General features: G+C 40.9%; 1 protein-coding gene across 1 annotated transcript in view; it reads left to right on the top strand.

Moving 5' to 3' along the window:
• The first annotated feature begins 78 nt into the window (after positions 1-78).
• Positions 79-27337, top strand: part of LOC114696456 (solute carrier family 5 member 4A) — a 48473-nt gene continuing 21214 nt past the window's right edge. Inside the window, exons 1-9 of the mRNA XM_028874155.2 lie at positions 79-293; positions 1032-1103; positions 2641-2745; positions 5278-5337; positions 8397-8501; positions 15489-15594; positions 16676-16756; positions 18397-18617; positions 23314-23449. Coding sequence (XP_028729988.1) covers positions 135-293; positions 1032-1103; positions 2641-2745; positions 5278-5337; positions 8397-8501; positions 15489-15594; positions 16676-16756; positions 18397-18617; positions 23314-23449 — 1045 coding nt within the window. The 5' untranslated portion in view covers positions 79-134. The remainder of the gene's footprint in view (positions 294-1031; positions 1104-2640; positions 2746-5277; positions 5338-8396; positions 8502-15488; positions 15595-16675; positions 16757-18396; positions 18618-23313; positions 23450-27337) is intronic.

Here is a 27337-nt window from a genome sequence, read left to right as displayed (position 1 = left end):
GAGAGCCTGAACATACAGGAGAGGTTTAAAGGTCTCCTGTGGACAGAAGCTGGCTCTGATATCCTTCCCCACCTACCCGAGGCTGATCATTAACATAGTACTTCTATATAAAGAAGTGCCAATGCTTGCTTGCAATGGGGAGAGCATTGCCTACAGCCATGGCCAGCACAGTAAGCTCCAGTACCAGCACTGCCAGCTCAGAACTGTCTTCACTGTCAGAGAACATCAATAATGCTGCTGACATCTCTGTCATTGTCATCTATTTCGTGGTGGTGATAGCTGTTGGAGTGTGGGTATGTGGAAGTCCAGTGAGATTTCTGGGAGGGCACAAAAATTGCAAGGAAAGACATCTTGTACTGGGAGTATGTGGGAGCCAGCAGGATTTCTGGGTGGGCACTAAGATTGCAGGGGAAAACGTGTCATGGTGGACGTGTAGAATAATGAGTTGAGGCAATGATTTTCCAAGTATCATTGTCTTTCTGTCTGAATAATTTGCTTGTGTGTGGCATGAATAACGGTAGCACTGAATGAATTCATTCTCCCAGCAAGTCCATTATTTGGACAGAACCAGGGTCAGGCGCTTGCTCTGCTTGGCATGCCCAGCACCTGGCATCAAAAACACAAATGTCATTTCTCTTTCTCATTTTAACGACTTCCCTTTGCTGTTTATTTTCTCACTTATTGAGTGAGAAGTTTAGATCATTTGTATTCTGTTCATTCCTTCTTTTCAGTATCCAGTTTGAAGCTCAAAATCTTCTTCCAAAGACAGCTTTAGAGATGCCTAACATTGTTTTCATAAACTAAAATAAGTATCAGGTTTTCAAATATAGTTTCTTGAAGTCATTACTAAATCATAACTTTTATGTCCATTAAAACTAATGCTGAGTTACTCTATCTAGAAAAGCATGTCTCTCTGTGGGAAGCATTGAAATATCAATGTTAGCATGCTGTGTGGAGCAGCTGGGGAGTCTCTTCGATCTTGGGGGTGCACCTATTGTTTCTAACCTTCCAGTGATTTCCTTTCTGCTCAGGCAATGTTGAAGACAAACAGAAGCACTGTTGGAGGCTTCTTCCTGGCAGGTCGAGCTATGACCTGGTGGCCGGTAAGTGGGTCAGAAGTTTCTGGAGATATACGTTGATTGAAAAGTCGGGGTGGCAGCAGGGGTACCTGCCAACTTGCTTTTTTTTTCCTATAATAATCCTCCACTTCAAGACTGTGACTTGGGATTGCAGAAAGATTATAACATATAACAATTGAGAGCAGTTTTAGTCTAGCTGCAGGAGACCTACCTCAGTTCTGTTTCATGTGCCTCTCCTTGGTTCTCACGAAAAAGCTTCTTAGCTTCTATTAGCTCCCTGAATTCCTTTTCTGCTTCCAATCCTGAGCTAACCCTGCTCATCTCTGGGAGATTATCTTCTCTTTCCAGTGTCAGCTTGCTCCCTGACCACTCCAGTTCTGCCTAGAACATCGTGTTCTTTTCTACACATTTACTGATTGCAGGCCATGTTCCCTGTGGTGATGTTGACAGTGATTCTCTTGGGCAGTTGCCCACCAGATATTGTTTCTGAATTTTGGTATATGGCTCCTTCAGACAGATTTTTCATTGTAGTAGAGGCAACATGTTCCTCTGTGAATCTACAGTGGCAGTGTTGGGTTAGACACACAGTGAGTGCTCAAAAATGTTCCCTTCAACCGATTGTCTACCTTGTCTAAATACTGTAAACGGAAATGGAATTAACCAATCTGGTGGGGATAGTAGGAACAGATTTACTCAGAGCACACAATCAACCTGACATAACATTCCTTCTGCTCTTTTTGTGAATCATGCAATTCTCAACTAATCCTAGAGCCACAATCCAGCTCCATCCCTCCCTGACCCCAGACACCTTCATACAAGGAGTGATTGTAATGAGAGATATAGAACAAAGGCCCTGCAGGATCTCACATTCTCATTCTGTTCTTAAGACTGGCACTAGTCTCTGCCCATTGAAGAGCTCTTTCCATCTTTGACTTTATTGACAGAAATCAGTGTGGTGGAAAATGTAACTAATGGGAACAGAGTGCTATGGCTTGGAACAGAGAATTCTCTATGGTGCAACTTTGGAGTCTGTCACTACTTAAGAGTCAAGCACTGATAGAAGACCTGGAAGTTTGAGGCTCCAAACAGAATGCATAGAGGGATACACCGATGGTTCCATAAGAGGGGGTTCATTGGGGTTTTCTGTAAAAGGCCTAATTGTAAGTATCTTGTGCTTTAAAGGCCAGAGTCTGTTGTGACCACACAGCAATGTCACTGCAACACAAAGCACCTGTAATCAATATGCTGTGGCATATGAGAGTAATAGCTGTATTTCAGCACAAGTATGATGGACACTGAAGTTTAAATTTCACCTAATTGTAAATTTGCACATCTCACTCTTCAGATGTTTAAAAACCATTTTAAACTATTCACAGTGTGAAAGGTGTTCTTGGCTCATAGGTCACAGAATAACTGGTAACAGACAAGTTTTTGTCCATGCACAATCGTTTGCTGCATTTGCTCCAAGAAATAGTGCTGACCCATCTCAACACCCACCTGTTTCCAAGGGAAAGAATTTAATCCTTTGACTCTAACCTTAGTCTAATTGCTTGCCTTGCAGATGGGTGCCTCTCTGTTTGCAAGCAACATTGGCAGTGGCCACTTTGTGGGTCTGGCTGGGACAGGTGCAGCTTCAGGAATTGCTGTTACTGCATTTGAATCACATGTAAGTGATAGCAAATACATTTTTTTCTTTTAAGTCAAATCCATGTCTGGATATTTTCATCCCCAGTTTTCCTGGAAGTTTGTATCAGATTGTACTCTTTTTCTTCTGTTTTTTATTTCAGCTAGTCCACTCTTTGTCCTTGAACTCTTCTGTAACTTCAATCTTTTACTAAGTAGTTATTCCTACAAGGATTTCATTTCTGTTCAGTTCAGTCACACTTTCCCTTGGTCCCTGTGACTATTAGAGCTCTTACATCTCTTTGCTGATGCCACACTCTATGTTCATTCCTGAAGCAGAAGTGAAGATTAAGTCAAAGAAAACATGTTGGGGAGAGGCTCCAGGGTGAATACACTTGCCACACAAGCAAGGGGACTGAACGTCAGATCCCTAGAACCCACTAGGACACTGAGGAGACACGGCAGCCCACCTGCATTTCCAGCCTCAGTGGTGGAGACAAGGAATTTGACAATTTGGGTAGCGGGAAGAGCTGTATCTGGAGCTTTTGGTTTGATTAAGAGCCTCTGCCTCAAAGAACAAGGTGTAGGAGCAGTTGAAGAGGATTCCCAACGTCAGTCTTGGGCCTCTGCACCTATGTGTGCACCATAGACACACTGAAAGGTTAATAAGTAGCTCAGGCATTTGGGCTGTAATCCCAGCACTGGATGGCAGGGGTAGGGGCAGGGGCAGGGCAAAATAAGGCAGATTTCTGTGAGTTGGAGACCAATCTGGTGTACCTAGTGAGTTCCAGGCCAGCCAGGCTATATAATGAGACCCTGTCTCAAAATAAGTAAACAGGTAAATAACAGGCAGATCAATGCCCCCTTCTTGACACAGCTTGTCATCAAGTAGAGCAGACAAGTGTGCTCCAACTACAGTGTGGAAAGCACAGAGACAGAAGCATTTGCCACATTGAGAGGTCACACCATGTAAATGTTTCCCTGTGCCTTTTTTCCTGGTAGGTTGAACAGTCCAAAGTGGTCAGCATTAGACACATGGACTGAGCAGATCTCTCTCTCTCTCTCTCTCTCTCTCTCTCTCTCTCTCTCTCTCTCTCACACACACACACACACACACACACACACCAATAATTAAAGAAAATAGGTCATGAGAGGGAGTGAGGAGCACAGGAAAAGATGGAGAGGGAAGAGGAATTGACTTGCTACAGTATACATAAACAATTCTCAAAAATCATTTTAAAATAGATATCACACAGGAAGTATATCCATCGTAGACAATAAGGGTTGTTGGCACATACCATGAGGGTTTATGGATGCTTGTGCCAGAAGGATGAGTAGAAACCCAAGTTAGGCCTGAGGGGACATTGGCACTATAGTAAGGAATGAATGTTTTGAAAGATGACATACCAAGATGACTTCGTGACCGACCTATTACCATTCTACAGACGCTGCATCCCTTAACTAGAGCCTAAGTTCTTCAGAACAGAGAACATGGCTTTCCTCCACCCACATCACTCTATCACACAACCGGGCAGGTGGTGAGAGCATCACACACAGCTCATGAGGAGCCTGTGTTTTCTCTGTTCTCCACAGCACACGTCAGAGCACACATTTCAGGAGTCTGTTCTTTTTCCCCCAACATGGGCTCTGGAGATTAAACTCTGGTTGTGAGGCTTGATCAGCTGGTACTTTGTCCAACTAAGCATCCCACAGGCCCCCATCTTACCCTTTCCAATGTTCTTGTATATGTTCATATTGGTAGAATAGACAAAGTTGGACTCCAGTGCAATTTTAAACAAACTGTCCTAGATGGACTCAGGAAGTGACCCTGGGGTCCCTCACAAACGGCTCTGCCTTTCCAATACTGAAGTTTGACTTGTTTTTGTCTATTTTTTACTTCAGAAATACCAGGCTCATACCCAGGCTTTAGCCTGATAAGCTTGTGTCTTGGGATTTAATCTGATAGTGCCATGAACTGTACAATGAAGCTGCCTCCATAGGCATGAAGAAAAGACCTATAAACCAATGTGTATCACTATCATGTTGCAGACATCTATATTTTTGTAGCTTTTAACCTTGAATTTCTTTACTCTTGATGAAGCTCACATCCTTCCTATATATGACCCTGATAACGCTGTTCTTTAGACGTTTCACTAGTTGTGGCAAGAACAGCGGTATTATGTATGGAGATGTCATAAAAATCTGCATTTTAATACCAAATTATATTGATATCTGTATTGGGAAAGACTTAAAGGGGCCTGAGGATATTTTTTTTCTTTCCTAAATTTTTTTCTCAATGCTTTGACACTCATGTATAATTCTCCCATCTCATGTATAATTCTCCCATCTAAAACCATTATTCTGACAAAGGTTGTATAATCTTATCTTAGTCGGGTGAATTAAATAATAATCTATCTTTTGTTTGTTTTGCCACATAGTAGGTATTATATTATATAAACTATATTAAACAGGAGGAAAGTGATGGGGTTGGTTTGTCTCAAGCTTCAGCGGTCATGACATTACAAAGTCACAAGCCAAACTCCTTTAACTTCATGCTGCTCTTGGTTTGTTACAGTCGTTTCTCTTGTTGCTGGTTCTGGGGTGGTTTTTTGTCCCCATCTACATCAAGGCAGGGGTAAGTATCTAATGTATTTATTTATTTACCCATTTGTTCTTTATGTTAAATCATGAAACCTGGGTACTTGGCCAAAATAATATACAGAAAAAAAAATCAAACTGTTTGGCCATAGTTTCTCCCGGTAGAGAATGTGTCTGCTGCCAGGTTAATGGTGGTCCTGTCTAATGGTCAGCATGGTAGATGTAAGCAGAGTCTATCACTGAATTGGGAACAAAGCTGGAGTCACAGGCATGTCTTGTGAGAAGTGCTTCAGTGGTGATCCGGTCTTGGGGGATAAAGCTGAATTCTTCAGGTGGAAAAATTGGATGATGGAATCACTATATGGAAGCTGAAAATCTTTCTTTCCTGGAGTATTTGGAGCTCAGTTAAAATTAAGGCTAATTAGAGAGTTGTGTGGGAGAAGAGTGATGAGAGGTAGAGAAGGCAGTAGGCACCGTGGGGGTGGGGTTCAGTTGTGAAAGTTCCATGTGTTTCCCTACCTGGGGGGAGGGATGGGAGCAGTGGAAGAGGGGATTGTGCAGGAGGAAGTAATAGAGGGGAGACAGTCAAAGTCTGCTTGCACACGTGTGAAAATATCACAGTGAAGCCCATTGTTTTATATAATTAAAGTGTGCTAAAAATATAATGACATAGGAGCTGGAGAGATGGCTCAATGGTTAAGAGCATTGGCTGCTCTGGCAGAGGCTCCAGATTCAATTCCCAGCATCCATCTGTAACGCTGTAACATCTGTCTGTAACTCCAATCCTAGTGACTCCAACATTGTTTTCTGACCTCCTCAGGAACTGCACACATATAGTACACAGACATGTATGTAGGCAAGCACTCATACCCATAAAATAAAAATTACAATAATATAAAGCTATTATATACTTAGTATAATGGTAAAAATTTTTAAACTATGATACCATTTTAAAAAAAGTGTTCTAGGATAAGGCAGTTGTCTCAGTAGGTAAAGACACTTGCTGCCATGTGTGATTACCTGAGTTCAGTCCCAAGGATTCATGTGTCAAAAAGAGAAAATCAGTTCCTGCAAGTGTTCCTCTGAACTCCCCTTACAAACCTTGGGGTGTGTGTGTGTGTGTGTGTGTGTGTGTGTGTGTGTGTATTTGTGTGTATATATGTATACACAAAATAAACAAATAAAACCTTGAAGTGTTCTATATCCTCTTGGAAGTGGGAGGTGCAGGGTTTTCAAGGATTCAAGGGTCATGAGTAGATTTCCATTTTATGACGTTTCACTTGGGCGTCTGAGTGGACAAGGGACTTGAACAAAAGTTCATGTGATCTGGGGCTGGGACAATAGCTCAGCCAGTGAAGTGCTTGCCCTGCAAACATGAGGTCATGAGTTTGACCCACAGCACCTCTGTAAAAATGCTGGGCATGACAGCAGGTGCTTGTAATCCAGCACTGAGGAAGCAGAGATGGGCAGGTCCCTAGGGCTTCCTAGACAGGCAGTCTAGCCCAATCACCAAATTCCACCTGTCTCAAAAAGACAAGGTGGACTTAGGGACAACACCCATGGGTGTTCTCTGGCCTCCACATGCATACATACAGACACAAATGTTCATGAAATCTTGGCTATGAAGTATAGAATGTGCTTGTAATACCAGAATTTAGGAGGCAAGAACAAAAAGATTAGGAGTTCAACATCATGTTTGGCAATATAATAAATTTGAGGCTAGCCTGGGCTACCTGAGACTGTCTCTCAAAAATAGTAAAAGTTCATACAATTCAAAGTGAGGCTCAAGGAAGGGAAACAGAGAGGAAGGGAAGCCAATTCTTGGTTAATTATGACACGTTTGTTAGCAGATTTGGGGTAAAGGCAGATATGAGTAATTTGGAGCTTGAAGTTCTGGGGATCAGGATCCATGAGTCCTCCATAAATGGAGCAAGAACTACAGGGGGCAGGCAGAGATGGAGAATAGGACAGTAATGAATTAACAGAGTAACGCTGTGTGTGTGTGTGTGTGTGTGTGTGTGTGTGTGTGTGTGTGTGCACGCACGCGCGCGCGCGGAGGGAGAGTTGTGTGGGAACCAATATGGGCATCCTGTTCTTTGGAAACATTACTTCAGACCCTCGTATAGCTTTGAGGATGCCTCCGTGAGCAAACACCAGGTCTTCAAATGGCCTTTCTTCAGGACGATTGTCTGAAAACCTACCCTGGATGAGGAGCTCCTCCTTTGCACTCCTGCAGAAGGTGCAAAGTTATTCATTCCTGATTTTCCTGTTGAAAGATGCTATCCTTGGTTCTAGAGCGCATGCCCCAGTAGACACATGCCCCAGTAGACACATGCCCCAGAAGATGCATGTCTGTAGCTGGCCATTTCTCCACGGCTGCTCTCCATTGGTGGTCTGTTAGGAACCTTTCTTCTTGATTTTTGACAAAAAGGATGTATGTGTGTATGTGTGTTTGTATGTGTGTGTGTTCATTAAAATATTTTATGTCAGAAGAGATTAAATAATGAGCTCAATCACTCTGAAAAACAGAAAACTACATTACCTATTCTAGATGTCCAAAGAGCAATCTCTTACTTCAGAAATAAAAGTTAAGTTTTTTTTCTAAGTTCATACTTGTAAATCTTATTTTCAGTAAAGGGATTCATATAAATACATGATCTAATATATTCTTACAATATACTCAATAATCAATTTGTTATATGACTATATTACAATTTATTATTTACAAATATTATTTTGCTGTACTGTGGCATTACTAGTAAAAATCACAAAAATATTAGTTGAGTGTCATCCGGGTACTTTATTTACACTTTGCACTAACCCCCTACTTTAAGGAAGGGAAATTCAGAAAATGTCATTTGCCAAAAGTGTCATAATATGTAATAAACATGAGAGCCAGGAAGAGATTGTTATTCTGCCTCTGGTGCTTGAGTTTATTCCATTATCATCACTCTACTGAGGAATTGTGTCTTTCTTGCCTCTGTATTCCCAAGATGTCTTGCATAATGCTTAGCTACCTGTAGTCATTGAGCAAATGTAAAATCATCTGAATGCACTAGGCTGGAGGTGAATTCCTGTTGATGTCTGTCTTTGCAGGTGATGACCATGCCAGAATACCTCAGGAAGCGGTTTGGTGGGAAGAGGCTTCAGATCTACCTATCAGTCCTCTCCCTCTTCATCTGCGTGGCTTTGACGATCTCAGTGAGTTTCCTGCCTCCTGGCATTGGAGATTTCATAGTTGGCCTGTTGGGGCCAGCTGCTAAAATCAGACACTGGTGTGAATAGACTGTGAATAGCACTCACAGGGTCAAAAGGAGATGCCTCAAACTTCCTGGGATTTCTCTCTTATGTCTTCCTGGGTGGGAAAATGCTTAGGATATGCACATGCCTAGAGCAGCAGACTTTCAGATCATGAGAACCACAAGACTATAGATCGACTCTCTGAAAGCATTCCATGTGTTAAAAAACAGATGTGGCCAGAGCAAATGTGAGTCACTCAAGGAATATTGACTGCTTCCTACAGGTGCCTCTTGGCTTCTGCCTTGCCTGCTGAACAGTAACTTTCTCTGAACCAGCTGACTTACATTTTTCTTTTCAGTTTAATGATCAAATAAAAAGGAAAGTACTTTGTATCATTAAGCCTACTTAACTTTGCCTTATCGAAGACTGCCCTTGTAAAACCTGTATCACAAATGAGTGGCTAAAATAATTTATTCCTTGGAAATTATCTCTGATGAAAGATAACAGGCTTTTGAACTTTGAGCAGCACGTGAAGACAGAAAGAATAGCTTATTTATCCATGTGTATCAATGCCTAATAAGACATCTGAGTTCATAGCCAGGGCATGTGTATCAGTGGTTAGGACAGAAAAGTTACCTTTGCTGTTGCTCTTCTGTTGGGCTGAGTTACTGTTACAAGTAAACCAGCTGCTGGCCCCAGATGCTATGGGCTGTCCTAAAGCCATGTGAGCATTTTTACCTTGTATTGAGCTGTGCTTAATGTTAGCAAAGATTCCCAAGTAACAGGTGATGAGGACTTACATATTAATACTTGGCTACTTATGAATATATGAGCAAAAGGTATGCCCTGCACAATCAGGAAATGTGTAAGTTCCTGCCAGTGGGAGTTGGAAATGGCGTTTTGATTAAACAGTCCTTGAGGTGGGAAGGTTAGAAGAAACAGAAGACCTCTTTGGTGCCAGAGACTTTGTATTCACGTGTTCTAAAAGTGGGTAGGACTTGCTAATCTTTGAGGTCCTCTCAGACATCTACAGCTTTATGGTTCCAAAGATCATGAGTGTGTGCTGAAACTGAAGGGCATCAGTTAAAGGAACCCTTAAGAGATGTGGCCTTTTGGAGTACATGGGTTTGGGTGGTAAATAAGGAATGGAATATAGGTAAGCTGGGTGGGGTGCAAGAAATTCATGTGCACGTGAGTGTTTTCCACATGTGTCTGTAATCAGCTAATGGTGCCCCAGCAGTCCTTTTGTGCCTACAAGGTTATGTCTTGAATAATATTAATGATAATAATTAACCTTAGACATGTTTGCTTATATACACATATGCAATGATAGCCAATTCTATCCTGGCTACATATTAAACTAATCATTACCAGACCTCAAGATAGAAGAGTTTTCAGAATCTCCCCTGCCAGGATTGAGAAAAGATCCATCCCAGGTTTCAACCTCTAGGAACATAGACATTGAGGTTCATTAGTGGCCATGATGTCCCAAATTTCCAAGTATTTCAGTTCATACTTCTAAGAAGTACTGCTGCTCTTCTGGAAAACAGTAACACTGGGAAATGAACACAGCTACAAACTACTAATTTACTGAGTTATTAGCAATTGTTCCAAAACAGTCTCTTTTAGCAAAAGAAAATCCCATGTCATTATAATTCCTTCTTATTAGAAATGTTTCTTTTTCATTGTTTCCTCTTTCTCTCAAGACTTTTCATGACTTTTTTAACTAGTTAGATAATTTTTCCACTCATAAATGTATTATTTTTAATGAAAATAGATTTTTTACACACATTATATTCTTATGGTTTCTACTCCCCCAGCTCTTCCACAATGCTCCTACTTTCCCACCCACACCTTTTATTTTCTCTCTCATTGGAATAAAACAGGCATCTAAAATAATAATAATAGGAAGAAGAAGAAAAATAAGAAAAAATAATATAAAAACAAACAAATCAGAATAGGACAAAACAGAAAATAAAGAAAAGAAACTACACAAGAAACACATACAGATGCTAACGCACACACATTTGCACACACAGAACACCCATTAAAACAAAATTGGGGGCTGGAGAGATGGCTCAGAAGTTAAGAGCACAGACTGCTCTTCCAGAGGTCCTGAGTTCGATTCCCAGCAACCACATGGTGGCTCACAACCATCTGTAATGAGATCTGGTGCCCTCTTCTGGCCTGCAGTCATACATGCTGTAGACATAAATAAATACATTAAAAAAAAAAAAAGGAAAAAAATACAAAAACAAAATTGGGAATCATAATATATAAAGAAAAGATCTGTAAGGGAAAAAGGAAATAAATAATGCTCTGATAAAGCATTGTAAGACAAAACAGAAAAAAGAAAATAGCCCTCCAACAATACCATTGAGTTTGTATTCTTTCGGCCATCTACCACTGGGCATGGGACCTGCCCTTAAGTGTGGTTTGTATACCCAGTGAGACTCCATTGGTGAAGATTAATTTTCCTTCATTAGTGGTTACCAATTGGAGGTGGTTTATGGGTTAGGGGTGGGGTCGCGTGTCCAGTTCCCCCATCAGCACTGGCACCCTCTCTGGTCAAGGCCTGTGTAGGTCCTGTGCATGCAGCCTCTGTCTCTGTGAGTTCATATATGTGTCAGTCCTGCTGTGTCTAGAAGACCTGTTTCCTCAGTGTCCTCCATCCCCTCTGACTCTTACAATCTTTCCTTCTCCTCTTCTTCAGAGTTCTCTGAGGCCTGAGGGGAAGAATTTGATGGACAACTCCCATTTAGGATGGAGTGTTCCAAAGTCTCCAGTTCTCTTTTTTCTTTTCAAGTTCAGTTTTGGGTCTCTGTATTATTCCCATCTACTACAGGAGAAAGTTTCTCTGATGATGCCTGAGCAGAGCACTGATCTATGAATATAGCATAATGTTGTTAGGAGTCATTTTATTGGTATGTTTCATTTGGAGAATTTAGTATTTGGTTTTCCTCTATGACATAGAAATATGTAGTCTCAGGTTCTTGACCAACCGAGCAGTATCAGGTATGGGTTCTATCTTACAGAACAATCAGACAGTGGTTGGTTACTCACACAACTGCTGGGGGGCACCCCCTGTGGTGGCCAGGTCCCAGAGTGAGGTAAGGAGTTAGTGAGGGAGGATTAAGTCAGGCTATTGGTTGTCAAATTATCTCACAGTCTGACTGTGTGTAGGTGGACTTTCTCTGTCTCTCCAGTCAGTTCTGTTCTGCCAGCCCACTCCCAAATAACCACGCAGAGACTTACAATTAGTTATAAATGCTTGGCCAACAGCGTAGGCTTATTTGTAACTACCTCTTACATCTTTAATTGACCGATACTTAATATCTATAATCTATCATGTGGCAGTACCTTTTGTCAGCATGGTAAATTCATCCCCTGCTTTCTCTGTGTCTCCTCACAATTCCTGTGGCCCTGCCCTTCTTCTTCCCATTGTCCTCTCAGTTTGGCTCTCCCACTTAACCTCTTTCTGCATATCTATTGACCAGTTAGCCCTTTACTAAACCAATGAGAACAACAAATATTCACAGTGTACAAAAATATTATTTACAGCATTTCCCCCTTTTTGTTTAATTAAAAATGAAGGTTTTACTTTAACAGTGAAATTATATATAACAAAACAGTTATCAAGTAAGAATTAAAGATATAATATTCAGTCCATTTGTATTTGGCCAATTTAGAGAAAATACTCTATTATCTACCTTATCTTTGTGAGTATAAACTTTTATACCTAATTTACCTTTTAAGTAAGAAAAACTTTATCTAATTATTTAGTCCGTAACTCCATCAAAGATCCCAGAAGCATGTAATCTTACCTAATAACAGGGACATCTGGCTGCCTGGACGGTCACCCAAAGTTCTTTTGTAACACTGGGGTATCCATCTTTGGCCTATAGGCCTAGTACATTTGACAGACATTTATGAGAAGCAGGGGATTTTTAAAGGACTGTCCTATCTTGTCTTGGCAAAATTTGGCAGTCTCTTTTTGTGGGTGTCCTGCTGGTCCATTTTGGATAATATACTGTCTGCAATTGAGACAAGAGTAGTATTTTGCCCAAATGGCTAACTTTTGCTATAAAGATGGCAAACTCCATACAGAGTTTCTGTGATGCCCATCATCCTCTCTGAAGTAAATTGGTGCTACCAGGAACAAACGTGTCTCACTGTTATGAAAAGCTTTATGTTATTAAAACATTTAAAATGCCATATTCCGTAGGTCTTTGAAGTGTTTGAAGATTACCTATCTATCTAAATATATCTGTTTAAACTTGAAAATATACCTAATATGACTATAAGTTTGATTATTATAGATGACTAACGGCTAGCCTGTATTTTTATATTATATATTATATTTTTAAATGAGCTACTTAAGTATAATACTCCAAACAAAAGTAGAGACATACATACAGTATAACACAAATAACTTTAAATGTATATCAATAAACCAAAAACCATACCAATGTAAAATATTTTGAGATTAATAGTTGCTTTTTGGATTAAGGTAGATTCAATAACCTCTGCATTTATCTCATCATTTCTATATCATATCCCCCTTTTTTCCTTTAGAAAGAAATCTTTGAATTTAACTCCTTTGTTTAGCTCTTTTCTGATTATGACCAATAACAGCTTGGAAGCAACCACCCTAAAAAATGACAAATATCCATAATCCATTTTATAACCAAAACTCACCCACTCCCCATCTTTTGGGAATATGGGCATTGTTCTTTAGACTACTCCTTGTTGTCTGGGGTCACTGGTACCTTTTGGGGACCCTCAGAAAATTTGGGATAATTGTTAAGTCTTGATTGGAATAGTATATGAAACTGGATCATTTCAGCCAGTAGCCTTGAAGCTGTTCTGGGTGTAGAACTCTGAGAAAACTGCAACAGAGGTGCTCTGAGATGTTGGATCACCTGGCTCATCCATTTTCATTGGTGTCTGGTTCCCTTGTTCTGAAAATACATAAACTTTTAAATGTAACATGTATATCTGTATTAATACAAGTATAGACTGTACATTGTACACAAGTTGGTCAAAGATGATGTTTTTTGTTTTGTTTGAGCCAGTAAAATGTACCTTATGTGTTTTGTAGTTTTTCTAGGTTTATTTCTTTATGTTTGTAGCCAGGATTTTCAGAGAGTCTTCTCCAGTCAAATCTGATCACTATTAAATTGGGAGGAATCCACAGCCTTTCATTTTCTATGGAAATAAAAATATAACCTTTTCTCCAAAGCATTTTTTACTTCCATTTTGAAGTCAAGACATTTTCAAAATATATAGGTTGGCTTAATCCAACAGCTTTCATAATCCAATGTGTCTTATGCATCTAATCAAAAAAATTAGAGACAACACAATAACATACAGGATTGAGTCCCTGTGTATTTTCCATCTTTACATGGATTTTTTCTTTTATATTACTTTACTACTTTTTTAAGAACTTTACTTTATAATTATTTTTTAAGATTTATTTATTATGTATACAATGTTCTGCCTGAATGTCATAAGAGGGCAACAGGTTTCATTATAGATTGTTGTGAGCCACCATATGGTTGCTGGGAATTGAACTCAGGACCTCTGGAAGAACAGCCAGTGCTCTTAACCTCTGAGCCATCTCTGCAGCCCTGCTTAATTATTTTTAAATTATTTTTTATTCCATGACTGTATATATCCTTTCTCCTTTCCTTCTCAAGCCCATGTATATTTTTAAACCCACTGCTACCTATTTAGGGGTTTCTTTCATCTGTATCTGTCTTTATTGAGCATCTGTAGTGTTCTTTGATTGCATGAGACTTTTCTTAAACTGCTACATCCATCACCTGTGCTGTTCAGCTTATGCATGGTGCTAGCAAACGCAGGCTGGTGGCCTGCTCCATCCTGCAGGCAGCTGCTGGGAGATGTGTCTCTTTATTAAGACTGGCATGAGATTGTGAGACTAGGAAGCCATGTTTGGCTCTGTTTTTGTGTGTTTGGAACATTTTCTTAAGCTTTCTCAGGTCCTATGTGGATGCAGGTACTGGATGCCAGGCAAGAATTGTAAGCAGACATTCTCTGTTCCACCAGTCGGTTCTGTCCTGCCAGCTAACCACACAGAGACTGATTATTAGTTATAAATGCTTTGCCAATAACTTAGACTTGTTACTAACTAGCTCTTACATCTTAAATTGACCCATATTTAATATCTACGTTCTACCATGTTGTGGTAGCTTTTTTCAGCACAGCAAGTTCATCTCCTGCTTCCTCTGCATCTCCTTGCAACTCCCATGACCGTGTCCTTCATCTTCCCATCATCCTCTCAGTTTGGCTCTGCCACTTAACCTCTTCCTGTCTAGCCATTGGCCAGTTAGTCCTTTGTTAAACCAATGAGAGCAACGAATATTCATGGTGTACAAAATGATTGTTCCACAGCACATGTACTCACCTACAACTCCAGAGCTGAGGGACAAGGCAGGAGAAAACAGGAATCAGTGGGCTTGTGCACCACCTACCTACCTGTAACTCTCTGAAAGACCCTGTCTCAAGGAAATAAGGTGGAGAATGATTGATCAGGATATCTGATATCTCCTCTGCCCTCTACACACATGCAGATGCACACACCACTCATACACAAAACACATTTAAAAAAAAGAATATATATTATGGTCCATCAGAAGTCAGAGATTCCCATCAGTAACTAGTGAGCATCCCTAATCCTCATGGTAAAGAGAACTCTCAAGCCATGGCACCTCAAATAAGTGCCTCAAGGGAGCAATGAACTAATTGCTTAGAAGCTAAGTAGTGAGTGAAACTGCTGTTTGAACATCTTCTGTTAGGAATATGTATGTAGTGTCTTCAGGGGTGAATAGGAAATCACCAGGGAAAGAATGGGGCATTGAGTCTTGAAAAAAGAAGCCAGAGGCCTGAAGTACATGATTTTCCCTATCTTTGCTGTTCCCTTTCTAGTCAAACATATTTTCTGGAGCCATATTCATAAAGCTGGCATTCGGACTGGACCTTTACCTGTCGATCTTCATCCTTTTGGCTATCACTGCTGTTTTCACAATCACTGGTGAGTCCTGTGTGTCCTTGGTTGAGATGTACCACCTGCTGCTGATCCCACCCATGTGTGTGCACATGTGTTTGTGCCTGTATCATAGTGAGAAAACAGAGCCACTAAATAAGACATTAAATAAGTGTGGGAATATATCATTATGAACCAATGATATATTCCCACACTAGAGCAAACATGGTTTTGATGGATGGCTTTGCACAAGGACAGTCAAATAGGAAAACCAAAGTGATATTAAACTTCTGCCCTTTCTCCTACTTTGTATTTATAATTAAGCATAACAGTGAAACTACACTGTAAGAGAAACTTTGAGCAGATACAAGATACAAGACAAGGGCTCTTCATGGTATCATATCCCATTATTCTAGAGCTAAGGAAGCTGAGACAGGAGAACTGAGAGTCAAGGCCAACCTGGGCTACAGAGCAAGGCCCTGTCAGGAAAAAGACAAAGTTGAGGGAGAAGGGCCAGGGAAGTGAGGGGAAGAAAGGGGATGGGAGGAGAGGGGAGAAGAGAAGAGGAAACAAAACAAAAGAAAGAATAGGCTAGAGAGAGAGTAGAACTAGTTAAAGACACACTGGGGAGATAATGCTGTGGAAACAGGCTTATTTAGGTATGGCAGCTCACACTTATAATCCCAGGAACTAGAAACTAAAGCAGAAGGACTGCCAGGAGTTCAAGACCAGCCTGGCCAACATAGAGACTCAAGGCCAGCCTTAGCTACAGAACAAGACTCTATCTCAAATACAGATGAACTAAGAATCAAGCTTGTGACTCAGCCTGCAGCTTCTCTATTTTCTTGCTTTGGTTTTTGGTTTCAAAGTCTAATCTACCCAGTCTGTCCTTGGACTGAGTCTGGACCTCCGAGGACCTTGAGGCTTACACTCTTTTGGCCTCAACCTCCCAGGTAGCTGTATTAACAAGCTCACTCCTGGCAGCCAGGGGCTTTGGATGTTTCTTCCTGCCATTTTTAATGTTGTTTTTTTTTTTTTAATGCATCTGGGGTGGAGGAGAAGTCATTTCTGAAGGCAAATACATAACTGCATGTGGATAAAAGGCTGGTTCCTCCCTTTATCTCCACAGGGGGCTTGGCATCCGTGATTTACACAGATACCCTCCAGGCCATTATCATGCTGATTGGATCTTTCATCCTCATGGTGTTTGGTAAGCCAGGACTCCATCTATAGATCCTTAGATTCTTGTTTCAGTCTGTCTATCCATTATTGCTTCTTTCAAATTCTCCTAAGTCATATTTTCCTGTCATTATTATAATTCCCATCATGGAAATGTTTACTTAGCATCTTTCTTGCTTTATTTTATCAAAAAGAAGAAAATGAGGTTTTTTTTCCCCCTTTAAAAATATTGCTTTGGTTAATTTTGTTATTTAACCTCCATTTCTTTGTGCTCAGAATAGATGAAAGCCCTTGGCTGATAACTTCAGAGGAGTGTCGGCTGAAAGTATAAAAGCCATTGGTTTCTGTTGTAGTTGTGTCAATAAGGTAATAACTGTTAAAGTAGGAGGGGCCATTCCATGGTGAATGGAACAAATCCCTAACTATACCACTCCACGCGGGGGAAACCAGTTTATTGTGGAGGGACCTGCCTGGTTATCTCACAGGCATAGAGAGCAGCAGTTCAGCAGGAAAGCAAGTGGACTTTATGTGGTAGTCAGCAGGCTGCCGGCCCTTGAACTGATGGAGATTGTTCTGGTTAATCAGGAACCAGGTGCACTTTGCACATCAGTTGCCCATTAGGGGAAAAGAAGGGAAGTAGTGGCTTTCTTGACAAACAGAAACCTGAATTGTGAAGTTTCTTGAGGAATGCTGAGTTTAGGTTTCCTTACACCTGGTATGAATTCTTATGTTTATCTAGTCAGAACCAGGCTGGGCTGGGCTTGGGCCCTAATCTTAGAACGTTGTCAGCACTGCCCTTTGGGGGCCTGCTTTGTGACCTGAAAGCTTTGAATTTGAGAGAGAGAGAGAGAGAGAGAGAGAGAGAGAGAGAGAGAGAGAGAGAATGATGATGATGATGATGATGGTGGTGGTTGTGGTGGTGGTGGTGGTGGTGGTGGTGGGTGCAGGGGAGGGATTGGAGAGAAAAGAAGAAGAGTGAAAATGATGTTTCAATTTCAAAAAGCAACCAAGCGATGGTGACTCACGCCTTTAATCCCAGCACTCTGGAGGCAAAGGCAGACAGATTTCTAAGTTTGAGGCAAGCCTGGTCTACAGAGTGAGTTCCAGAATAGCCAGGACTACACAGAGAAACCCATCTCAAAAAATCAAACAACAACAACAACAACAATAATAAATTTCCCAAATCAAACACTAAAATAAAAAAAACTTTTGATTTATCTAGAACTTTCACTAAATAGAGAATTAAGTATTAGAAAATTTCAGGTAACTATTAACCAGTTGTACTATTTTATATAGCAATCTATTAAAAGGGGGTGTTCTCTGAATCTCTTGCCTGTTCATAGAACCCCTTTCCTCCTACTGAGTTGCCCTTATCCAGTCTTGATATGAGGATTTGTGCCTGGTCTTATTGTATCTTGTCATACCATGTTTGGTTGATATCCCTGGGAGGCCTACTCTTTTCTTAAGGGAAATGGAGGAGCAGTGGATCTAGGGGAGAGGAGAGGTATGGGGGTGAACTGAGAAGAGTGGAGAGAGAGGAAGCTGTGGTTGGGATGTATATCAGGAGAGAAGGTCACTGAGGTTAGCATGGACTCCACATCAGGAGATAATCATAAGCAGCAGCTCTCTGCAATGTGCGGGAGACGTTTTATTTCTCTAATGCTTTTGCAGCATTTATTGAAGTCGGAGGCTATGAAAATTTTACAGAGAAGTACATGAACGCCATCCCATCTGTAATTGAGGGGGACAACCTGACAATCAGCCCCAAGTGCTACACTCCTCAGCCAGACTCCTTCCACATCTTCCGAGATGCTGTCACTGGAGACATTCCATGGCCAGGAACTGCATTTGGAATGGTTATTACAGCTATGTGGTACTGGTGCACAGACCAAGTAAGTGAATAAGTGGGGGGGGGGGGGAAGAAGCATCTAGGTTCTGGTTTCTACACACAAACATCATTTTTAAATCCAAACATTTCCACAAGACCAGTGAAAAAAAGCTTCCTGGTGCCCCCCCTCTGTTGTATCATGTCCCTCTGAAGCAAACAGAGCAGGCCCCTTCAACTAAATGTTTTCCTATTTATCATCATTCTTCTTGTACGGAGAGTGTGTCTGTGAACCATAAGCACAGACATGACCTTAGACCTCATTAGAAGTAAATGTTCTCAGACACTACCCTATCCTTTATTCAGTCCAATTTTAGAAAGAAAGCAGGCTGAGCAACCCAGTAAGCAAAATTCTTCCATAGCTTCTGCTTCAGTTCCTGCTTCCACGTTCCTGCCTTGAGTTCCTTCTCTGGTTTCCCTCAATGATGGATCTATATGCTATAAGGTAAAATAAACCCTTTCTTTCCCAAGTCGTTTTTGGTCGTTGTGTTTTGTCTTGGCAATAGAGACCCTAACTAAGAAACCCTAACAGAAATTTGTACCAGGTCATGGAATAGTGCTCTGATGGACCTGACTGTGTATTTTGGGAAGGATTGTGGTAGCATTTGAACTTTGGGCTAGTAAATACATTGAGTGCTCAGAGCAGTGGGCTGTTCTGTGGGAGTTTGGAAGATAAGGCTATGGAGAGAAGGGCAGACAATGAGGGCTACCTTATAAAGTTCCAGAGGGAAGCTTGAGAGTCCTTTCAGAATTCCATCAAAGCCATTTGATATTTTGAATTTAGCATCATTGAAATGAGACCTTTGCTTTACTAGGATAGTGGATGCTGGTCAGCTGGGGCTTTGAAATCAGCCATGATTAAGAAGCATCCAGCATCATTGATGTGAAGTGTTCTGGGAAGTGTTTCCTTAGGGCTGACACACAGAAGCTGTGGCCCAGAAGCAAGGCTGTACCTAGTGCTGGCAGCCAAAGTTAGTAATGTGTAAAAGTTTTCCAGGTGGTACTGGTTTTGAAGTCATGAAGGGGCTGTGGGGAGCCACTGAGGCTTGGCACTGTGAGAGTTCGGGAGAAGGTATTAATAAAGGTGCAGGCTTCATTGCAGTAGAAGCCTCAGGATTGACTGGGCCATGGAAAGAAGTGGAGGCTTGGTATGATGTGACAAAGTCAGGGTCACCCAAGAGAGGCCAGAGCATGATACTGGTGAAGGTGCAGTTCATTTGCAGTAGAACCTCCAGCATTTTGAAGATGCAAGGATCACAAGATGACCACCAAGGGTAGAAGCAGGAGTCAGGTGGAACCTGCCCGAGCCTAGGAGACAAGCTGCATGTGCTTCTGTCTTAGGATTCATATTTGCTGAGACGAAACACCATGACCAAACAGTAAGTTGAAGAGGAAAGGGTTTATTCGGCTTACACTTCCACATCACTGTTCATCATCAAGGAAAATCAGGGTAGGAACTTAAGAAGGGCAGAACCTGGAGGCAGGAGGTGATGCAGAGACCATGGAGGAATACTCCTTACTGGCTTGCTTCCCATGGCTAGCTCAGCCTGATTTCTTATAGAACTCAGGACCACCAGCCCAGGGATGGAACCACCCACAGTGGGCTGGGCCCTCCCCCATCAATCACTAATTAAGAAAATGCCTTACAGATGGATCTCATGGAGACAGTTCTTCAAATGAGTCTCCTTCCCCTCTGATGACTCTAGCTTGTGTCAAATTGACATAAAAATCAGCTAATACAGATCCAGATGGCAGGTCCAGTGAAGAGCTGCTGCCCAAGCCACTTGGAACTCAGAGGATGATGAATGGGTTCCAGGCATCAAGCACTGAGCTTATAATACTCTTGAGTCTTAGTTTTGCTTTGATCTGATTGTGACTGTGATTCTTCCTGCTTTGGGTAAGAACTACATACTTCTGATTTTTTGGGATCCCATAGTCAAAAGAGACTTTGGAATTTTAGAGAGACTTTAGCTATTTTAGAGAAACTTTATACTTTAAAAGAAACTTTGGGGATGATCTTGGAGGAAATGGAGAGGGGGAACCATAATCAGAATATACAATATGGAAAAATCCATTTTCAATAAAAAAATAAGAAAAAGGAATACTTTGAATTTTTTAAGAAACCAAACTGTTAAAATGTTTGAAATTTTAAAGACTGTGGGACTTTTAAAAATTAGAATGTTTTATATTGTGATATTAACATAAATATGAGATCTTGGGGATAAACAAGAAGAAAAGGTTATAGTTTCACGGTGATGTGCTTGTGTGTCAAGTTGAAAAGGAGTCAGTTTTGCTACATAGTTTTGTGTCAACTTAACACAAGCTAGAGTCAATTTAGAAGAGTGAACCTCAGTTGAGAAAATGCCCCACCAGACTGGCCTGTGGAAAGGCCTGTGGTGCATTTTCTTAGCTGATGATTGATGTGGGAAGTTCTACTTTACTGTGGGCAGTGCTGCCTCTGGGCTGAGGGTCCTGGATGCTCTAAGAAAGCAGGGTGAGCAAGCCATGAGGAGCAAGCCAGTGAGCAGCACTCCTTCATGGCCTCTGCTCTACTTCTTGTCTCCAGGATCCTGGATTCCTTCCCTGGCTTCCTTCAGTGATCGACTTATAAACTGTAAGGTGTAATAAATCATTTTCTCTCCAAATTGCTTTTGGTTGTGGTGTTTTATCACAACAGTAGAAACCCTAACTAAAGGCAATTATCAAGTGAAAGAATTACTATTTTTGACAATGTTTTAGAAGAAAATACCAAGAAGTTGTAGTTTTATGAGAAGCTTGGGATATACAACAGTAGAACATCTGCCTGGCAAATACAAGACCCTGGGTTTGAACACTCAGCACTGCAAGAGGTGGGAGGAGAAAAGAGAAGTATACAAGACATTATGGAATTGTTTTATAAACCATGCTTTTCTACAGAACTCTTGAGAGATTTGCATAAGTTCAGTAGGAATTTAAAATTATATGCATTCTTCTTTGAGGATCATCATAACTAAATATGATTCATAGCTAGGTGTTCTCAGAACATTCTGAAATAATCTACATGGATGTCTCATTGGTCTACTTACTGCCTGATTATTGTGTTCCCATAGAAACAGGCATGTAGTTCAAATCTTAAATGGTCTTATAATTAAAACCCAGTACCAGATATTGGGGTGAAAGCTGAAAGATCAGAGAATCAGATCAAGCCATAGGCCAACCTCCCCTCACCAACTCTTCAGCCAATCCTGTTTCCATGAATCCTCAGACTGAAAGCCTCTGGGTCTTCACAAAAAAGGTTCAGCCAAAAAGAGCCTTTAGTTCCTGTCTCCTCAAGCCTTATATAACTTTCTCCACTCTGCCATATTACTTCCTGGGATTAAAGGCATGTGTGCTTCCCAAGCAAAGGCATGAGATTTCAAGTGCTGGTATTAAAGATGTGTGCCACCACTACCTGGCTCTGTTTTCTCTCCTAGACTGAGTCAATCTCATGTATTCCAGGGTTGCCTTGAACTCACAGAGATCCAGACAGATCTTTGCCTAGTCAAAGAGGCAATTAACTCATAACCGCACAAAGATCCTGGTGATGCCAACAATATTTATTCACTGCTTAAAACACAACATAAGGCAGTATTACTACTATAGAGTGCTGTTGATTTTTTTCTTCTGTTTTGAGGGGCATACTACCCAGCTCCAAATAAATCACACATGGAGGCTCATCCTTAATTATAAATGCCTGGCCTTAGCTTGGCTTGTTGATATCCAGCTTTACTTAAATTATCCTTTCTAGCTTTTGCCTTCAGGTTTTTACCTCTCTCTATTTCTGTATACATTTCATTGTTTCTTACTCCATGACTTGCTGTGTAGCTAGGTGGCTGGCCCTTGATGTCCTCCTCCTTCTCTAGCTCCTTCCTTCTTTCTCCCAGATTTCTACTTCTATATATTCTCTCTGCCTGCTAGTCTTGCCTATCTTTCCCTTCTGCCTTGCTATTGGCTGTTCAGTTCTTCATTAGATCATTAAGGTGTTTTAGATGGGCACTGTAACACAGCTTCACAGAGTCAAACATATGCAACATAAACAAAAGCAACACATCTTAAAATAGTACTCCACAACAATAGGCATTATCCAATGCAGCCTGGACACCCTATGCATTCTCATGAACATAGGCACATACTTGTCACAGTACGCCCATAGAGATCAGAGGACAAACACAGATGTCAGTCTTCACATTCCACCTGGATCTTTTGGCCACTGATTCATATGCCAGGCTAGCTGGCCAGAAAGTTTCCAAGGATTTTCCAATCTCTGTACCCCATTAGCCATAAGAGCACTGGAATTACAGACACATGCCACCTTGTCCAGGTTTGCATGGGCTCTATGGAACCCAAATCTGGGTTCTTGTGCTTTTATAGAAAGTAAAACCATCTGAGACATCTCCCTGGGAGCTTCTAAACATATTTTAACTATAGCTAATATGTATTGACTTACCTATGCCAAGGGTCTTACATATATTGCTCATATTCAGAATGTTATGAGAGGGGTAAGTTTGCTTGAGGAACGAAGCCACATAATACACAAATTAAATGGTATTTCAAGTCATAGTTTCCTGCAAAGTCCATTAGTTTCCACCAACACCATCACTTCTTATTGCCATTTTAAACTCTGAAAGACAGCTTGGACATCATTTTCTGGTTGTCTCACTCACTGTATTGTGTTTTCCTGGCAGGTCATTGTACAGCGCTGCTTATGTGGCAAGAACATGTCCCATGTGAAGGCTGCCTGCATAGTGTGTGGGTACCTGAAGCTGCTGCCCATATTTTTCATGGTAATGCCAGGGATGATCAGCCGCATCCTGTACACAGGCAAGCCACAGACACACTTAATCTTGATTTTATGCTAAAATTCTTATAAGTATTTTAAATTGTTTTTTAGATTTATTTTCTGTATATGGGTATTTTGCCTACATGTATGCCTGTGTGTTATGGGCATGCCTGGTGCCAACAGAGGCCAGAAAATGTCATCAAATTATCTGGAATTTGAGTTATGGATGGTTGTAAGCTGCCATGTGGATATTGGGAACCAAATCCAAATTCTCTGCAAGAGCAGCAAGTGCTCTTGACTGTTGAGCCATCTCTCCAACGCCAAATATTTTTAAGATAGAGCAAAAAACTTAATAAATAGAAGACCTGTTCTAGGTAGAAATAAAAGGTGAACTCAAGGATGAGAAAATAGCTTGTACCAGTGTGTCAGAGACAGGAAAATCAGTTTGGTGTATTTGACACTGTTTCTCTCTGTACTTCACTTATGTCCTTTGAGACATTTGAAACAGTGAGTGTAGATGGGAGTTTTCCTGTGTCCTGCAGCTATTCAGTCTCAAATAAACACACAGAAGCTTATCTTAATTACAAGCTGTTTGGTCTGTGACCCAGGCTTATTACTAACTAGCCAATTCATCTTAAATTAACCCATTTCTTTTAATCTACACATTGCCAAGTGGCTGTTACCAGTCTGCTGGAATATTGTTCCTTGGGCAGTGGACGGCATCTCCCCTAACCCTGCCTTTCTTCTTCCTATATCTTTCTTAGATTTCATGCCTGGCTGTCTTCTGTCTTGCCATAGGTCAAAGCAGCTTCTTTATTAACCAGTGGTAGTGATATATATTCACAATGTAAAGAAAGACCATCCCACAGCACTTCTCCTTTTCTGTCTAATCAAAAAGGAAGGTTTTTAACTTCAACATAGTAAAATTACATATAACAAAACAGTTATCAAACAAGAATTTATAGTTACAATATATAGTCTTTTTGTATTTGGCAAAATTGGAGAAAACATTTTATCATCTATCCTATTTTTCTGAGTCTATAGTTTTATATCTAATTTATCTTTTGTTTGTTTTTGTTTTTTGAGGCAAGGTTTCTCTGTGTAGCTTTGGTGCCTCTCCTAGGTGTCGTTCTGTAGAACAAGCTGGCCTTGAACTCACAGAGAACCACCTGGCTCTGCCTCCCGAGTGCTGGGATTAAAGGCATGCACGACCACCACTCAGCTATAATTTATCTTTTATCATGACTAAGGAAAATGATAATTATAACTTTGTAGTCTTCAACTCCATAAAGACCCTAGAAGGATATAATATTATCTGAGTAAACAGAAATTGCAAGCAACTTCCATAATTCTAGAAATGACAGAGACATCTGGCTGCCTAGAAGATCACCCAAAATTCCTCTGCAATGTTGGGATATCTATTTTCAGCCTAAAGGCTAGAGTCTCTGGCATACTTTCCAGTGAAGCATGAAATTTGAAGAACTTTTTGCCAGGAAAAATTCAACAGTCACTTTTTTCTGTGTCCTGTAGAATGTCTGGTAGTTTCTTCTCTCAAGCAGACACATGAAGGAACATCTCACCTATTTTGGCAAAGTTCAGTAGTCACTTTCTTATGGATCCTGCATGTCCAGTTGATACAACATATTGTCAAGCAGTCTAGACAAGAGCAGTTTCTTGCCCAAATGGCTACCCTTTTCCACATTGTAAGCAAACTCCATAATGAGTTTCTTTGATGCCCATCATCCTCTTTGAAGTAATTGGTGCTGCCAAGACCAGAGTGTCTCACTGTCCAGAAAAGTCTAAGTCCTTTTTTAAAGCTCCTTTTTTATTAAAATTTTTTTCATTTTACATACCAACCACTGTTCCCCCTCCCTCCCCTTTTCCCATTCCCTAAGTCTAAGTTCTTTTTTTTTTTTTTTTTTTTTTTTTTTTTAATTTTTCGAGACAGGGTTTCTCTGTGTAGCTTTGCGCCTTTCCTGGGACTCACTTGGTAGCCCAGGCTGGCCTCGAACTCACAGAGATCCGCCTGGCTCTGCCTCCCGAGTGCTGGGATTAAAGGCGTGCGCCACCACCGCCCGGCCCCTAAGTCTAAGTTCTTAAAGCATTTTAAATGCCATATTCTACAGGTCTTTGAAGTGTTTGAAGGTTACCTACTATCTGAAATTATCTCACACATCTAGAAAACCTAACTCACATGACTATACATTTGACTCTTATAGATGACTGTTAATTTGTAGTTTTAATGATACATTACAATTTCAAATGAACTGTATAAACATAATACCCCAAACAAGAGCAGAAATATACATATAGTATAGCAAAATTAAGTTTAAATTTGTATCAATAAACCAAAATTCATACTAATGTAAAATATTTTGAGATTAACAGTTGTTTTTTAGATTAGAGTAGATTCAATAATCCACCTTTTTCTCATCATTTCTATATCATATGCCCCTTTTTTTCTTTAGAAAGAGATTGACTATGACCATTAGCCATTTATAACCAAGTCCCTTTAAATGAAAAGAAACATTCATAAACAATATTTTTGGAATTGGGCATTGTTTTCTATACTACTTCCTGCTGATTAGGGTGCTGGTAATCTTATGGGGATCCTGAGAAAATTTAAAATTATGGTCAAGTCCTGACTGGGGTATTTTGTGTGGTTGGTCCATCTCAGCCAGTAGCCTTGAAGCTGTTGTAGATGTTGGAACTCCTGGGTCATTGTTACCATCAGAGACTTTTCAGGGGGTCTTGGTCAATCAAACTATATTAACCTAGAAGGAATCTGTAGCTTCTCATCTTTGGAAACAAAAGCAGAATCTCTTTTCCAAAGCAACATATCCTTAGACCTAAATTCTGAAGTTAAGATACCTTTAGAACATACATACACACACACACACACACACACACACACACACACACACACACACATGTTCACACAGCCACCAAGCAGCTTGTAGCACATGCCCACAAACCCCATTCAAGTGCTCTGTAGTAGGACCTCTTGAAAGAGCTGTCTGAACTGCCAGCAAGAACCAGGAAAACATCTCTCAAGGATCCATGCACCTGTTAGCTGCTAGGAACAGACCCTATCTGAAAAATATTGCAGCTACCAAGAAGCTGCAATTGACTCTCATTTTTGTGGGTCTAGAAGTCTCCCATGGGACTGGACTAGGCCCTCTGGACATAGAAGACGGTTGTTTGGCTTGAACTGTTTGGGGGGCACCCAGGCAGGGGGATCAGGATCTGTCCCTGGTGCATGGGCAGGCTTCTGGGAATCCGGTGCCTGTGGTGTGACACCTTGCACAGCCTTGGTGCAGTAGGAAGGGACTTGGACCTGCCTGTTAAATTAAATAGTGTGCTGGGCTCTGCTGACTCACCATGGGAGACCTCGATTTGGGGGATGTGGGGATGCGGGGTGGCTTGGAAAAGAGGGCAGGGGGTGGGAAGAGGGAGGAGGGGGGTCCGTGGATAGCATGAGGAGTGAGTAGAAAATTTATTAATAAAGAAAAATAAAATAAAAACAAAAGTTTTTTTAGGGTATATGTGGATGTGTATGCACCACATTGGTGCCAAATGTAGATGGAAGTTTTCCTGTGTCCTATAGCCATTCAGTCCCAAATAAACACACAGTGGCTTATATTAATTGCGAGCTATTTGGTCTACAGCCCAGGCTTATTACTAACTAGCTCATTCATCTTAAATTAACCCATTTCTATTAATCTATATATTACCATGTGGCTCTGGTGTTACAGGTATGCTGGAATATTGTTCCTTGGGCAGCTGGATGGCATCTCCCCTGACCCTGCCTTTCTTCTTCCTGTATCTCTCTTGAATTTTCTGACTGGCTGTCTCCTGTCTTACTATAGGTCAAAGCAGCTTCTTTATTAACCAATGGTAGCAACATACATTCACAGTGTAAAGAAATT

This window comes from Peromyscus leucopus, chromosome 16_21, assembly GCF_004664715.2.
Source record: "Peromyscus leucopus breed LL Stock chromosome 16_21, UCI_PerLeu_2.1, whole genome shotgun sequence".
NCBI lineage: Eukaryota > Metazoa > Chordata > Mammalia > Rodentia > Cricetidae > Peromyscus > Peromyscus leucopus.
The sequence above is the reverse complement of the archived record's forward strand: the minus strand, read 5'-3'. Positions and strand labels throughout refer to the sequence as shown.